The sequence below is a fragment of the Chelon labrosus genome, assembly GCF_963514085.1.
Source record: "Chelon labrosus genome assembly, chromosome: 5".
In the NCBI taxonomy this organism is placed as follows: Eukaryota; Metazoa; Chordata; class Actinopteri; order Mugiliformes; family Mugilidae; genus Chelon; species Chelon labrosus.
In genome coordinates, this window is record NC_140341.1 from 17,848,744 (window position 1) to 17,865,862 (window position 17,119).

At 41.9% G+C, this 17,119-nt stretch overlaps 1 protein-coding gene across 3 annotated transcripts; it reads right to left on the minus strand.

The window, feature by feature from the left end:
- Positions 1–104: 104 nt before the first annotated feature.
- cers6 (ceramide synthase 6) lies at positions 105–16,477 on the minus strand. Of its 3 annotated transcripts, none has more exons than XM_084545509.1 (11): positions 16,113–16,477; positions 15,074–15,179; positions 14,848–14,978; positions 9,881–9,938; positions 7,788–7,838; positions 7,577–7,669; positions 5,308–5,436; positions 3,819–3,925; positions 2,382–2,538; positions 2,223–2,246; positions 105–1,426 (listed from the first exon to the last, which is right to left on the minus strand). In XM_084545509.1, exons 1-11 carry the CDS (start codon positions 16,280–16,282, stop codon positions 1,268–1,270), a joined length of 1,185 nt encoding a protein of 394 aa, XP_084401635.1. In that variant the 5' UTR covers positions 16,283–16,477; the 3' UTR covers positions 105–1,267. The 3 variants fall into 3 exon arrangements, with proteins under 3 accessions (XP_084401635.1, XP_084401634.1, XP_084401636.1); XM_084545508.1 differs by having other exon boundaries at positions 7,565–7,669; XM_084545510.1 differs by lacking the exon at positions 105–1,426 and having other exon boundaries at positions 2,175–2,538; positions 7,565–7,669.
- Positions 16,478–17,119: the final 642 nt, after the last annotated feature.

Consider the following 17,119-nt stretch of genomic DNA (forward strand, 5'->3'; position numbering starts at 1 on the left):
ATCCTCAAAAAGTCTTATCAATGGCTTTCATTCATTCATTCATTCATCTTCTGTACCCGCTTATTCCTGTTAAGGGTCGCGGGGGTCTGCTGGAGCCTATCCCAGCTGTCCTTATCAATGGCTTGAAACTCATAAATCATTCTTTTATTACCTATTAACCACTACAAGCACTTGCAAACACAATATAGAGTGCCTTAATGGAGATTACTAATTTGGCCATCGAACAAAAATAGAAACCTAATGACTTGGAATGCATTATCCTCTATCACGATCATTCAGCATACAGCAGAGCAAATTAAGGTATTTAACAACTATGCCACTTTGCAAGTAAAAGTAGCTATGAGAGGTGAACGACTGATGTTTAAGCAGAGGAATCTGAGCCGGCCCCTTTTTACACCATACGCTTTGACTTCTCAAACTGCGGACTTGTTGTGTATTAACCATCCAGCTACCGGCGTTCCCCTCTCACTGATTAAGCTTATTCAAAACACCCACACGTATTTGCAACCTTCATGTTCTTTTTTATTGAATAATTCAAACAAGTCATGTCTGCCTCATAAGAGGACAAATGGCCTTTAATAATGTAATGCGTACCAGAATACTTAACAAAATGCTTCAATAGGGAGTACAGCATCTAGCCATGTCTGATGCACACACATAATACTGTTATTGACATCTCATTTACAGGAGTGGAGAATGCTTGTATTTCGTGAGCGAAGACGAACTCAAGTCACCGTTTTTTGGCAAATCTTTGGGGGTGTAGCATCGAAAGTAAACCGGGGTCTTCAGCATTTTTGCTAACACTTGAGATGTGAAAAGAAACAGCTGTGTTGTTTTAGATAATCAGATGTCTGGCCACAACCTGCGAACATGTTTATAAAAAAATAAATAACATAGAAAGACACGAACATAGGAGAAAAACGCACCCCCAGTATGCCAGACTGCTGTATGTTAAAGTAGCATGCTAACACCATAGAGTGGAATGCTGTCATTCATTGGCTAAACAGAGAGTGGGTTGTACCGATAGGAGTGCTTTGATATTGAGTGCAGTTTGATGCAAATACATAGATGAATAGAAGAAATTACGCAAGGAAATTAGTAAAGAACTGATTTAAAAAAAAAAAAAAAAAAGAAAACTGCATTCACATAAATCTACCAAGAACCTCCAGACAGGCGATGTTGTTCATGTCTCCACCATACACTCAAATACACACACACGCACACAGATAAATGGATGGTGTCTGTAGAACGGCTCCACTGGCGCGAGTCAGTGTTCGTCGGGGTACGGGGCTCCCGTCAGGTAGCCGTTGGTCCCATGATTTCTGTTTGTCCCGTTGGTGGCGCTGCTGTGGTGCTTCTGACTGGGTGGGGGGCTGTCGTCCTCATCGGAGCTGGACTCGATGTCGCTGCGGTCGTCTTTAGACACCTGGGGAAAGAAAAAAGAAAAAAGCGAGGGCTGGAGATTAAATTTTTCTCATTAAAATTCTTATCGGTTTCATTATCTGTGGCAGCCATGCATGACGGTGTTACAGATGAGTTCTGCGTGTCAGGTGTTCGGGAGGCCCAAGGCTGCATAATCTGGAAAGTCTATTTGGAAACTAGAAATATGCCGACCTCAGACCGATGCACTTTTAGTCTATAATAACAGAAAAAGAGTTGTTTGCCATTTTTACCTGATAAATAATTATTTATCACTGATCAAAATTATTGGTAATTCATCTTTTGATTATGAACTAGACAGCTGGAGCCGTATCCAAATATAATAAAGCTGTGCTTAGAAGTAAAAGGACTAACTAATTAAAGGTATTCCAACAAAATGGTAATGTGCCGCGAAGAGGTGAATGATGGCAGTGATATTAGTTTTGCAGGATGTGGTCATAATCCGACATATCCAACATATGGTTAAAAAGTCAGAGATATTTTGGGATTCACTGTCTGGGGATGGTGTCTGTAACAATTTTATATGTAGATGTTGCTATATATTCCACAGGGTAGGTGAAATACCACCTGCAACACCTGGTGGTGCCACATTAAAAGCAAGGGGAGACGCTAAAGTCAGTGCCAGTCTATTGCATAAATGTCCTGTACGTATCAATTCCTGGAGCCACATGTCTAAAATGCAATGATTAGGTTATCTGACTGTCCACACTATGATGCATGCAAAGGATGGCTACTAGAGATATGAGATCAAATGAAATGTAGCACTCTTTAAAGGTACTTACATGCAACGGATTCCATTTTCCCACCTTGTAGGTTGCAGGTTTGCATAGAGGATAGAAAGGGAAGGTCAAAAGTGTATTTATAGAACAAAGCAAACAAAGTCATACAACAGCAGGATTATGCGGTGGAACTCAAGGGTTGAGCCGAGTGTAGTGACTCACCTTTCCTTTGGAAATGGCTCTGCATGCTGTCTTCACTATGAGGTAGGACCAGAAGGAGTGAAGAAGCTGCAGCAGGATCAGAAGCAGGTTGAAGACCCACCAGGATGGGTAGGGCCCTACAATCTCCCAACTCTCGAACAAAGTGGTATTTAAAATCCTTCCATAGCAACAGAGGGAGAGGGAGATAATTAACTCAACATATCTCGTCAGAGAGAAACACAAGGGTTTAATGCCATACTCTCTTAGCGGAGGAGTTACTGTATGTTCTGAGGAGTTGGCACACAAACAGAAGCCAGTGAAGAGAAATGATGCACTCTCTGCTGCAGCTCTTTGTCTTTCATGAAACACCTGGACTGCAAAATGGTGTGTGTGTGTGTGTGTGTGTAGCACGAACATGCGTGTGCTTTCAAAATAGCGTTTCGTTGAAGCAAGGCAATAAATCTAAATGCAACTGAAACTAAAGTGACATTTGATCAAAATTTACAGGATCTGTGTTAAATGTATCCCTGGACCAATTCTTGCAAATGGCAGTCTGTGAATCATCCTCCAGAGACTGAAGCCATGGCAACAGCTTTACAGTAATGACAACTTTACTAAGGGTGCGGTGGGGGTTGACAAAAATGTAGTGTGTGATCGTCATATCACAGGGTGGAAACAAAGGCAGAGGATGGTGGGGTACTGGCAAAAAGCTTTCATTTTTATTTTTAAACTGCTTCCAATGGTCTGAATTCAAAAGCCTTTATATATTTTTTAAAATGCGTTATCCAGATCGGTCCTAATTATGAAAGACAACAACCTTAAATCCCGATGCTAAAAATAGCATTTTTGTGCTGATCAAGAACTGATGGTATCTAAGAGAAAAGCAGACACCTGCAGCTGTCTGATTCTGAAGCTAAATTATGTCTCCCTTCACGAGTGAAAGGCTTGATAACACTACTACCGACAGATGAATGCTGTGGTTTGCAAATATCATCAGAAATGCATTCAGGAATTAGTGTAATTACTGTTTGGGAAAGACATTAATTAAACTTCCCTCTGCTGTCTGGTAGGCTATACATGTTTGGATGAACTCGCCACAACATGAAATGCTGAATGAAGTTAAGGTAAATGCAAAACCTAAAAATCAACAACACACACACAAACTATAAATCTGTTTGTGAGTAGAATGAGTAGTAATCGCCTCAATCTCTGGTTTCAATGTTAAAACAATAACTATAATGATCTGCTTTTCCCTTTGCTGGATTGTTTGGCTTTCTTTGAGAGGTTAAAGCTGTTGTATCCATAGTAACCATTACTTAGCAACAAAATTCACAGAGATCTGTCTGAACTGCAGGCCGCGGAGGAGAAAGAAAGAAAAGCCGCACTGAGATCTTCATGATCATCAGAAGAATGCTAAGCTGTGAAGGAAACCAAAAAAAACAACAAAGAAACACTTACCAGACGGGGTAAACTCCCAGCCTGGAACTTATGAAGAGAATTGCGAACATTGCAAACAGGAGGTTGCACAGTATCTGACATTTGGCATAGTTGGCCATCTTGGCAGCCTGGATTAGAGAAAACAAAACAAAGCAAAACAATGTTAATGTTAAAAACAGTTTTAAAATATTTCTGATGGTGTAACTAAACTAGATACGAGCTATACAGTACAGATCACATCCTTGTCCTTCAGGCTCTGTGCTTCATCACATTCAATTTAAAATGTTAAGGAATATGGCAGCTATACCATTGTTATATGTGTGTAACACACCAATCAGGCATAATATTATGACCACCTTCCTAATATTGTGTAGGTCTCCCTTGTGCCTCCAAAACAGTTGTGACTCATGAGAGAATGGACATGGGCCTTCTGAAGGTGTCCTGTGGTGTCTGGCAACTGGATGTTGTTAGTGGGGGGGGGGGGTCTTTGGGTGATACGGGTTGAGGGGAGGGGCCTCTGTGGCTCATCCCATAAATACTTGATCAGTTTGGGATCTAGTGAATTTGGAGGCCAGGTCAACACCTTGTGTTGTTTTTCATGTTTTTTGAGTTGTTCCTAACCCGTTTTTGTGCGTGTGTGTGTGTATCTGTGTCAGGCTGCATCCTCCTGGGGATGGCTGCTGCCATCAAGGAGTGTCATCACTATGGGATGGGTGCCTGGTCTGGTCTAGGTGGGTGGTACATGTCTAAGTAATCACATGAATGCCAGGTACAAAAGTTTCCCAGCAGAACATTGAATTGTCACAAGATGGTCAATGTTGTTTACTTCTCCTGTCAGTGGTTTTAATGTTGTGGCTGATCAATGTACAACAGCAGGTGTTTCTATCTCGTAGTCTGTCCTGTGAGTTTTCTCTTGAAACATGTATATCCCAGAAAATACTCTTGACTTGCTGAGCATTTATCAAAAGGTTTTTTCGTCACCATGCAAATGAGGTTAGAACTCAACTCTTGATTTTGGCAAAGGAGTTTACCCGTATCCCTCGAATATATATTTTTTTCCACAAGGCTCTTTATTGCCATCTGCACAGGCCTGGTAACCTTCTCCCATTCAGAGTCGACCTCAATCTACTGTAGCAGCTCTCGCTCAGCTCTGGGTTTTTCAATCAATATGTGCTCCTTCGTGCTTGAACTAACACTAAAACAACACACACCTACCTAAGAAACATTTAGTGGCAAAGTGTCCAGTCATTTGGGACCCCCTTGCATTTGGGCTTTATGTATTAGAAGTACTTTATCTGACACCCACTCAAATTGAAACTTAGACTTCACACCTTCACACTCAAGCAGGTGCTAAAGTACACAACACGAAGAACAAAAATGTGTAACTGACCATCCATCCATCCATCCATCCATCCGCCCGCCGCCCACCGCCCACCGCCCACCTACCTCCCTACCTACCTACCTACCTACCTACCTACCTACAGCATTTAATTCTCTTGTTGATTCTCACCTCTATCAGTACGTCGGCTGCATCATGGAGGCACATGACCAGGGTTCCCACTCGGGCCATGTTGTTCACATAGGAAAATACGATGAGGGAGATTGTTGCCACGTGGTGCAGGAACATGATCAGGAAGTCCTGGGGACACAGTTGCCGAGGAAATGTCACGCAGGTACGGAAAGTACACTAAAACATCACTGCATGCAGCACATATCACTACAAACACAAACAGCAAATACATCCCCCCCGTGTCCGATCGTTCATGAACACACAGTGCTGAGTGTTGTAGAAATGGGGCCCTTTTGTGTTTATCCCTCACCTAACTGTAATAATGCATTTAAAGCAGGCGCGGAGGAATATTTGATTTCTTTACTTGAGAGCATTTAAGAAAGAAACTCCATTTTAAGTGCATTATAACAAAAGTTTCTTGTTGAAATGGAGCAAAAAGCCATGTTCCTCTACTGGACATCCAAATGGAAGGTAAAAAAACGCAAATGTCTAATATGACAGTTTAGCTATGGTCCTTTTTTGGTATGAGCCATTAGGTTCCAGTTAGCCTTGACGAAGGATCTGGACAGGGAGCTCGGGGAAGCACTCCTCAAGCAAATCTGAAATGTCTCACGACGGCAGCTCAAAGCAACCAGAACCAGCCCGAAATGGCGAGCGAATGAAAGGGAGGAGGAGAAGGAAGATAAATGATGCAAGATACAGAATGAAAGCAAGGCAAGAGTGTGCAGGGGGAACATACTGGAACTGGCAGGGGATGCAGAGGACCTCCTCAGTGTAGTGCTGTGCATGAAAAAACTGAAAGGAGAAACAAAAACAGACAACATGCCAAACAGTCAACAAAGAGATGACAGAGTGAAGGCATACACAGCATGGCATCATGGGAGCTACTGTGAGTGAAGTGTGTCGTGGAAAGGGCACAGCTGGGGATGGACCGGAGACAGGAATAAGGTCACGGCTGGAAGGCATGCAAATTGATGCTAGATGAACCAAAAGTGTAGAAGGAGTGTGATGAAGTTGGTTGGAGAACGCTACGACACCTGATAAGCCGTGATAACAGTTCAATATGCATAACTGATTATCTGATACTGTAATGAATAAACCTGTGGGCTTGGGGTTAAGACACAGGAAGTTGCGTGCACAACTCAGATAAAATTGGACCTTATCAAAACGTTTACACCCACAAGGTTGTGAATACCACAAGAGAGGGTCGCTCGTGCAAAGTTTATTCATGAGCACGGTGAACATGAGCAGCGAAGGAAGTATTTACCATGGGCTCACGAGTTCATCGTTTCACTATGCCTTTGCATGTCGCACGTGAAGTTACCCAGTGGTTAGCTTGCTAAACTGTCTGATAAACCCCAGCCGTTGACTAGCAGCACTGTTCTCGCAGCATATTACCACTACCCCACATTTCGTGTGCACGGCTTCTCATCGTGAATTCACGAAAGCACAATTCGAAAGCAGAAAGCCGACGCGTTGACTTTCTCATGTGTCGCCTTGAAATGTGACTCTTGAGCTTGTGGTTTCAAGACAGGGAATTGCGTGCACAACTTGTGAACCCGAACCTTTTCACCTATGAGGTTGTGAAAACCATAAGTTCATGTGGACTCCTCTTGTGAACACGAAAACCATTTGAAGGCAGCAGTAGTAAAGAAAGCCCAGGTGTAACATAACATTTAAATGAATGCATGCTATGTAGGTAAGCCTCTGGTTCAGTCACATGGCTAAGTTGAAGGACGCACCCATAGCTCACACAATTACTTTCACTTGTGCTTTTTCAAAATGTCACAATGTCTGCTGTGAAATAGATTGGTTTTCTAACTGCTATAAATACTGGCTTAACTCGACGGATGTCAGCTGCTCTCCAGACTCCGAGCTTGTAATCAGACAAACACAAACTCCAACAGCCAAGAAAGGCTTTTGCTAAGTTTGAATGTAAGTTCTGATTGAAAAGTGTTAATCATTTATACTCTTAACACATTAGTGAGAATGCATTGAAACAGAAAACTCTATTTTTAAAAAGCAAACAGACTAACCGTTACAGAGCCTTGGTGACATTTACAAAAAAAGATGCACTTTCGGACGAGGATAATAATCTCTTTTCTGTGTAAGCACTACTTAAAATGAAATAAACAGAGCACATTTGGATTCAGCACAAAAGAGTGACTAAAAGTGTCACAAGTGAGCTCACAGTACATCTTTTAGCAGTCAGTTAATGAATCGAAATGCACGATTTGGGGGTTTCGGTGTGACTTACAGTCTTTCTTACCTTCCTCCTGATGTCTGTGAATTGGGAAAAGAGTAACGACAGGTAGAAGGACAGCTCCAGTACATAATAATAATGGACATCCACAGTCAGAGGCTGCATGAACACACAAAGCAGCAGGGTTAAAATAAATATTTGATAAGTAATAAATTCAGTTATGAAGCATCATGATTACTGAGGATGGGTAAACACTGCTGTTTTAGAACTGTGTTACCTGGTAAGGGTAGTTGTACCAACACTCTTTAGTGTTCCATAACCACGGAGTCTGTAGAAAATGAAAAGAGGGACTTAATATCAATACTTTTAAATCTTAAAATATTCTGCTATCTAAAATATCATAATACTATGATTGAATTACTAAAGCTAAGACAGCAGAGTAGTACAGAATATAATAAGAACACTCCGGGGTGGGGATATATTTAAGGCTTTGTCATTCTATCCTCGGCTTATAAAACTAGATGAATGCTACAATGCAGTGTCCTGTCATTAAAAAGAAGCTGGACAACACAACAACCTGAGGGGTTTGTTGAATCCTGAGCAAGGAAGTAAGGATAAAAAGGGAAGTGGTAACTGAGATACTAAGAAATGTGTTATAAGCAAACAGTGACCCATCACTGTGACTGAGTTTACGTCTGCGCCGCTATCCAGACCAGCTCTATTAATAAACCCCACAGAGGCTGGAGGCTGCGGTAGCGATCGCCAGACACTGAACTATTTTCACAAAGTGCTTTGTCATGCAACTTGTGTCGCTGGGAGACTTTCCCTACTCTTCCACGACTATTGCTGTGATCGTGGTAAATCTGTGGATGTTCATGAATATATGTATGAGTTATATTAAACCATCTAGGCCACATGTTTCAGTGATATTTAGTTAACTGGCTTCTTTCCATGTATTTCTGAACTCTTAAGGGTGTGGGGAATTGATGCCACTCCGCAGTAACCTCAGAGCATGTTGGAATTTCAAACTTTCTAAACAGGGTTATTAGTTTTTCCTGGGAATACAGATGCTCCCCTGAATTAAGTACACACAGTTTGTTGCCTCTCAGTAACACTGAGGTGAAAAGGACTTTAAAAAGCTTACATTTCAAATAAACTATCTGAATGTAGAGTAGGTGTTTTGTTTCTTAAGACAGGTTAGCAAGTTATAGCTAGCATTAGCTCCTCAAGCTTATGTTCCTACTTGCAACAAATGCTAGCCCACACAGTTAAGCTAGTTCCAAAGCTACATAAACACTAGCATTGCAGTTAGTTTACATTTTACAAAGAGATATATTACACATGTGTCCTGGCCACAATGCCAGAAACTGAAAAGGCACTGTAAGTAATGAATGTTCATTTGTAGGGAGTCTTTTAAGCTCCTTGTAGCTGTGAACTAGCTAAATGATAACGGACATTTCAAGAGTTAGAGTTATAATCTGAGTCTCTAAAATAGCCTAAGATCTGGGTGCATAATAGTAACTCTACTGCGCCCCAAATTATGTCTGTGTTTATTTACATACAGAGAGCAAAACTGTGTTTAAGTGGCGGTTAAAGACGCACGTGGTAGGTGTTAGGTGTAGTAGGTTCGAACAGGGCCACAGATATTTTGATATATCAGCTCCAGTAACCCAGTTGAAGCCTTAAAACACCCAATTGTAACGTCTGTTTTGTAGTGGACTCAAAGGACGTGGCGAATTCTGGGGTGTGTGTGTGTACTTGACCCAAGGGAGACACTGTAATTCACCACAATTGGTGGTTTGGCGTATTATCTACACACACCGTTTTAGGTTATGTCTCTCTGTGCTGGGGGGTACCGTCCCTTTAAGAGTAAAAGCTAGCTAGTTTGGCTGTCCCCTGCTCTTGTGGGTGGAGGTAAAAGGACACGGCTCGTGTGGAATTTCTTTTTGCCTACGTCTACTTTTTAGCATTTTTTTTACTGATAACACTAAGCATATTTAAATCACTCAGAGTCACTAATCATAGTACATTCTGTATGTCAGAATCCAACTTCTATCATGAACAATGAGAACAACAACTATTTGTGTAAATCTACCAAACAGCTGCCATCATCTTAACTTTCCTCAACACAATTATTTCAAGCTATCTTTTTATATGAGGAATCATGAAACCCAATAAAAGCGGATATGAACACTGACTTCCAGCAGTAGACGTTCACAATCAATACAACAACTAAATTAATAACATATAATTAATAACACTAGTGACATATAATGGGTGGGAGAAATGTTACTTTTCTGCTTCGTCCCATTTCCCAAATATAAGTTATAACAGAAGGTCGGTGCCAATTTGTGCGTGAGAGACACTTACCTTTTTCAGGAAACGCACTCCGTAGGTAAATATGTATAGATAGAATGTAAATCTCCACCTGAAATAGAAGAAAAATATGTCTATAAACAATTTTAAGACTGACCACTTGATTTGTTTACCCTTGTTTAGGCCAGGAATCTTTTGTGTGGGAGCCTAACCTTAAAAATATCCCAGTAACACTAATAATGGGTTATGGGCTGTGGGCTAAGCCTGGAAGAACAATGCCACACAACTATACAAGTGAGAGACAGCAGCCTTTAGTGAAAAAAGAGAAGTTTCTATGATACAGCTAACAATAGGTAGATAACAATTACGAAACTAGAGAGCAACCAGTTCATAAAAAAATGAAGCTGCACCACATCTTGAAGTCATACAATTATGATGCAAAATATAAACCAGGGGCCTTCTAAATTAACACAACTTGCGCTCGTGTAGTTTTGTCCTTAGCTGCAACACTCATAGTGTGACACACTATGTGGCTGTCATGCCTGTAATCACAAATTTAAATTGGTGCGAGGTTGTCTTAACTTTTCCAATTCTGCAGATGAATCACTTGAAATTGGACGTCACTGACTTCACAGTGGTGAGGTCCAGAGGGGAAAACGATCGCTCTGTTCATTCCCAGCGCCTCTCGCACTGTGTCATGTTAGCCCTGCACGTAATTTACAGTAACAACAGCTACACAATGGTGGGAAAAGTGATCATGGGGTTTGAGCTTACAGAGAAGAAACTGCTTCAGCTGACACGTCAGTGATCAAAGACTTGCTGAGCAGGGAGATGTGGATATACAGTATACCCAGCTCATGACAGTCGGCAAGTGGGAGGAAGGATTTAAGACTGGCCAACTGGCAAGTGCTCTTTTTACACAACACATGGAACAGCAGCAATGACTGATCTTACAGTAGTTTTATTAGCTCAAGCAGCTTTTTGCCCAGTAAACTGGTTGAGCTGTTGGATGCAGTTTCTACAGAGAAATTATTAGCAACTCTGACACTTACAGCTCTCACTACATTTTTACTGTCAGCAAACTTCTAAAAATGGTTTCCCCTGGAGAATATCAATACTTTTTCTGACCGGTGGCTTATTACAGAGAGTTTTTAGAAATGCAGTATTACTTGGAGTAACAAGTATGGGTGCACGGCAAGTGATCTCAGCCTGTAACTGCAGACACTATGGTGGCCTCAGCGCAAAGATATGTCCATGTATGCAGGTATTTCGTACCTTCATGACTCAAAACAGAGGAAGAAAACAAAACTTCTGTGACATGGAAGGACATTTCCAGTGATAGCTGACAGGGGCTATAGAGCCATTCATGTGATACAAGCTTTTGCATACTTTAAAGGCTGCTCAGTGAGGTTGCTCCAGCTGACCTCAAATCAAACACGCTGTGACAGCCACAGTCCTGAAACTCTGACATAAAGACAGGAAAAATGCACGTTGGCTTCTCACTGCTGGCACATCCAGCCAACCTTCTGCGATCGTTCAGGATACTCAGCTGTTACTCCTTAATGAATACTACAGAAATCGTTTTGAACACGTGGCTCGTGGAAGCCGTCATTAACTGCTGTCTGCGCTTCATCGACAGTGTTGTAAAGCCAAATTAACTGGACGAGTCTACCTGGCACACAGCGAAGACTGTTGCATGGCAACTGGTTGATCAAGCCCGCAAGAGTCTTTTTCAAGTGCTGTTGAATCGCTGCTATATCTGTACAATCACAGTGACTCACAACTGCTTCCCCTGAATAGATGATCTTTTCTGAAGTCTGGCACGGACAATTTTTTGAATTATGTTTCTTTTTGGTCAGATACGGTGTTGATAATGATTGGTTGAAGAGGAATCTGACACATCTTTTGTTAAAATATCGCCTGTTTACACATTGAATTAATTAGTGTTCTGTAATAGCTGTAGTTAAAAGAATTAAGTTAGTGTGTTATGACACATTAGTCCAGCAAACAATGCACAAACTGTAGTTTATACATGTTACACAACAAATGTAATCTTATGCAATGTGCCTTGGGCCTTTTCATAATTGCTTAATCGTACACTGTTCCTGATATCTCATGAAACAGGACACTTTGTCAGATCCACTGATTAGGACATAGCTTGAGGGATTAAATAACTGTACGGGGGGAAAAGGTTCTACTCTGAATGTAGCACATAGCATTGGAAATTAAATAATCAAATCAGCCTGCTCATTTAATTTAACTTTGTCACTTGTCCAGGTTGGAAGTCTGAACACCATTCAGCTGCAACGGTTTACATTTATATGGTTCAACACAACGATTAACCACGAAGCTCTAGCTTTATCAACCTCCCCGCCCCCCACCCTTGTTGTTAAATGAGCAATTACTTTCCAGTAACAGCTGTCCCCTCCACCTTTGTGTGTTTGGTTTAATTACTAGGCATGATTTCAAATCGCCCAAATCAAAAAGCTTGTTAATAGCAAGTTACTTTGCTGTGGTACCAGAGAACGGTGGCTAATTGAAGGAAAGACGGGTGTGGCTATCCTCATATAAAGAACACATGTAAATGGTTCATCTCTCGGCGGTCCTATCAGCATCTGCTGAGCACGAACATGCTTATTACTAGTCTGGGGAGCTGCTTCTGGGGAGGTGAGTCGGTTGAAAGGTATTTAAGTCATACACCTACGTAACGGTTAGAGTAAGAGCAGTGACGGGGATACTGTTTGTCTGGGCTGCTATTAAGGGCCTAAACGTTTCTGTTGGAATGCATACATTCATTTTTTCAATGACCACCAAGCTCTAAAACTACTTAAACTTTACATTTCCTAAATTTGCTCTCTTGCCGATTTAGTTTATAAATCAGTCTCATGTCTGTAGTTAAATATGCAATGATAGATAAATGTTATTATGGTAACCAGAACCAGAGCCCCTTGCTAACAACTCTGGGCGATGCTAAGCTTACCTAAAAATAGCAAAAGTTTCATATTTAGCATACAGATATGAAAGTGTTTATCAAATCACTCCTCTCCAAAAGCCATAAGCTTAATGGTCCTAAAATAAATTTTGTATCGCAAAAGAGCATTTTTGCTCATAAACTCTTTCCATTCCATTTTAGCATAAACCAGATATTAAGAGAAGCCAAACATAGACTTAAACACAGAAGAATGGCAACTATAAACAGTAGTTATCAGTCTTTCCTCAGTAATACAGTCTCTCTGTCTTTTAAAAGGGTATGAATTGCATTATTTTGCTTATGATAATGTCTTTGTTCTTAGTAAAAGGAGCAGAAGAAGAAGGAGGAAGATGAGATCAGACAACTGGGGCCGTTAAGGACATCAAAGCGTGCTCGTGCCTCAGCCACGTCTAACCAAGGAGAACTGAAGAGAGGAAGAGCTCCACGGTACAAACTACACTGCAAAAAGACTACCGCTTTTAAGTACACATGCAGCCATCTATTATATATAGATTTTTTTTACACTTGTTTCTGGAATTGCTTCATAAAGATTTATATTTTTTTGTAAGAATCAAGTTCCTGTAGAGCTCTTTCCAAAAACGTCTGCAGAAAATGAGAATCTGTAACAATAACTGCTAAACAAACTCCCTGCAGAGTCTTCATTATTTCCAGACCAAATGTGTCCGCTACATACTCCCTGTTTGCATAATGAAAAGAATAGACAACAGATCAGCCACCCTGTCAACGGAGAGACTGTATCCTATCAGTCTGCAACAGCTGTGCATGAGGGCCTAATTAGAGCACAATCACGGCTAGAAGGACTCAAGCCAGCTCCGGTCGGAGAAATGCACTGTAGGCAACTCACACAGACAACCTGGACAAACTGTTGCAAAGCCCAATGTTGTCTGCTGTCAATAAGGCAGAATGCAGATAATGCAGCTTTGGCGCGGTTGCCGCTTTAACAGAATGAGCGCAGGCTATGCACGTTGTTCGAAAAGCCCATGCATATTCCAGGAGTACCAATCCAGTGTCTTTTGAGTTTTCTAATAGGAGTCCAGGGGTCTAATCAGCCAACAGAGTTCTCCTGAGTGAACAGCAGCCTCGGGCGGATCAGAAGATGTGAGGCTCCCTGCGTCTCAAACTGCCAGATTTGCTCTACTGGTGTCAGACATGACTCTGCTCTGACAGCGACACTCGCTCGTTGGCCTTTAACATCACACTGCTAAGTAACTACAATCTCCCTGATGGCAAATGCTTTACTGCAGATTAGCCAGTTCTCTGTTACAGACTGAGTGGGTTTGCTGGTTCGCATTGGGACACGTTTGACTATTATCCCGCAGCAGTACCAGCACTTGTGTTGCAATCTTCATTAGGCATGTAAGATGCAGTGCTGGTTAATTGCAGCTGAAGGCGCACTGGCTGATAAAGGACCACAGCGGTGTGTGCTTGGGTTTGTCCAGACAGCTGAAATGATTAGGTGATTAATCAACAGCGGGCATATAATTAAGTTTTCTATTTGTGCAGTTTTTTTGAGCTAAAATGGTACACATTCACAGGTACCCGTTACTCAAATGTGAGTTTATTTTTATTTCCCTTTTCTAACAATGTAAAGGGGTTATTTTTGAACTTATTTGGACTGTTGGTCGGACAAAGAAAGCAACATGAAGACCTCGCTCTTAGATCTCTGAGATTTCCATAGGAATTCTTAACTACAGGACTGTGTGCTTTTAGGCAGCCACAGACTTTACCTCCACTCCCATATAATATGGAAATGAACCGGCAGAAATGTGACCCTTGCTCAGCTAAAGGCGTCTATCATGCCTGCTTTTACTACTCTCAGAGGTGTGTTATTAATGAATGGTAATTCAGCGCAGCTTATTTAAATCAGTCTTCACTCCCAACAATTTTATTGCTTAGCCACAATGAAGCACCAGTGCACATGTCAGCTAATATGCAGATGTGACTGTAATGAATGGCATAGTACGATTAAAAGACTGTGAGATCATTTTAACGCAGCTGTTTTAGGAGTGTGTTATGTAGTTTGTCTTACATGCTTTCGCAGAATCTGGCCAGAGTGCTGGGTTTCTCCTGGTTGCGCCGCTGTCTAAACCAACGCTGGATGGTCCGCACATCCCAGTCGAGCTGCTTGGACAAGCCTTCCAACCTCTTCTCATCTGGGTGCTGGCGACAGAATGCAAACAGCCCATATGTTAGGCGGTACAAATTATGATGCTAACCCAGATTGCAAAGCATAGAGAGCAGGAATCATGCACCACCTTGGTTATAGCAGTGAAAACCTTCTCCAGGATGGCGTTGGGTTGTGCTTTTTGTGGACCGTTGGCTTGGATCTTCAGGCCCATGGCACATGGTCTCGCAATAAACCTGCAAGTAACAAAGCATCAAGACAGACAGACGTTTTTTTTCTTTGTTAATACTTAGGAATCAGACACATGGAAGTCAGTGATGCACTCATGCATATCCATTCATTCTGTGCAGGTGCCGTTAGTCATTACCTGCCTTTGGATATGCACATCTGTTTGTCTTTCTGTCATTCTACCTGCACATGACCATCTTTTCACCATAAATTGTGTCACGAGGAAGATGTTTGATACCATGTAGAAAAACAATGTGTGTGTTTCTGCTCTCAAACACTGAAACTGTGCTAGTTTGCAGGCTGAGATGGGGCAATACACAAATGCACAATATATCAGATAAACATCATGGGTTCTGTGTTTGATCACGTTATGTTTTTTTATGCAACACACTAAGCATGAGTTAAGAGTTTATTGGGGAAATGCAAGGCCTCGCTTATTACCCTATTACTCTCCCTCTTAGCCTAAAGAGGCTCCTGACTTCTGCCAAACACTGATGTGATCACCGTGGCTGTGTGCCATAGTGTATGTTGATGACTCCACAATAAAGGTCAGGGATAAGGGGAAGCAACATGCACCACAGCACAACTGGAGCAGCAGCTTGTACACAGACACAGAGATTAGTTACAGGAGCTTGATCTTAGCATGATGCTTTAACAGAAAACTGGGATGAGAGGACAGCGGGTTGGCCAGGTATGGTAACTTCTCGGCTACACTGACAGATGCGTCCAATGCAGACAGCGCGTAACGCTGCAGGCCTGCAGAAAGAAGGATCATCAACCCCGGTGATTTGTGGGCTAACCAGATAAGATGCCATTGTTTAGGTAACACGCTGACAAACATGGACAGTGGTGCTTGTGCCGCATCATTCACCGGAATATTTCATCGCCATAGCAAACCGCATCCCAGCCACCTGGACGATCGCATGTGCTTATAGACCCACCTTTCGAAAACCAGCCGTATCATAAAGATGCAGAATGCTAAAGGACACGCCAGATAGAGATCCTCGGCTTGCGGGAATGTTGCCTCATCTGTGTTTTTTAAGTCAGCCCAGGTTACGTTGTGGGGGAGCCAGAACCTCTCATTCCAAAACCACGCCAGGATACCGGCCATCTCCCTGCAGCAGACACGGCGACCGGGTTGAAAATGAAATCGATGTCCCGCTGTATCTCGGAGCTCTCTCGCAGGCGATCCGGCCGTCCAGTCGGCTGATGGTGAGATATCCGTGTGCGATCGCCGTCCGTCCGTTTCCCCTCAGCTATTCCAGTGTAGGGAAGTAGACTCAATCAGCTCCTCCGCAAGTGATTGGTGCGTTGAAATGTCATGCAATACGGCCAGTGCACGTTATGCCGGGCCGTACTACGGCGTAATCAAGGTAAACCACTTTCTGAATCGCCCTTTAGAATAAGACTCAACAAAACACCGTGCACGTTTCTTTCTGATCTGACCACAATAACTGCATTTTTTATTTTTATTCATGACACATGTTTTACATGTCTGAAGCAGATATTTTGTGTCATAACCCCACAATAACCTGGCCCCCAAGTGAGATCTCACCTTAAACGGGGTTTTACAGCCAAACTCAACCTGATCATCAGTCTATTTTTAGTAAAACAGGGAAATGTTAGCACAATTAATATAGCAACACTGTGGAGACACACCGTGCTCGTCAAACTCTGCCACCTACTGACAGTTTGGGTGTAGCCTACTGATCGTTTTAATATCACTTCGGGACAACTATCTATCATCAGTTTTATATATACATCTTTAGATTTATAGGTGTTTTGGAACACTTCTTTGTGCCATATTGTATGATAGTATGGCATAATCGCATTTATTTACATACACGTCTCATTTTAACACAATCTATTTGAACATAACCTCATTTAAATCATATTTAAATGTCAAAACCTTCACGAAGGCAGAATGTATTAGAGTGCATTATTAAAT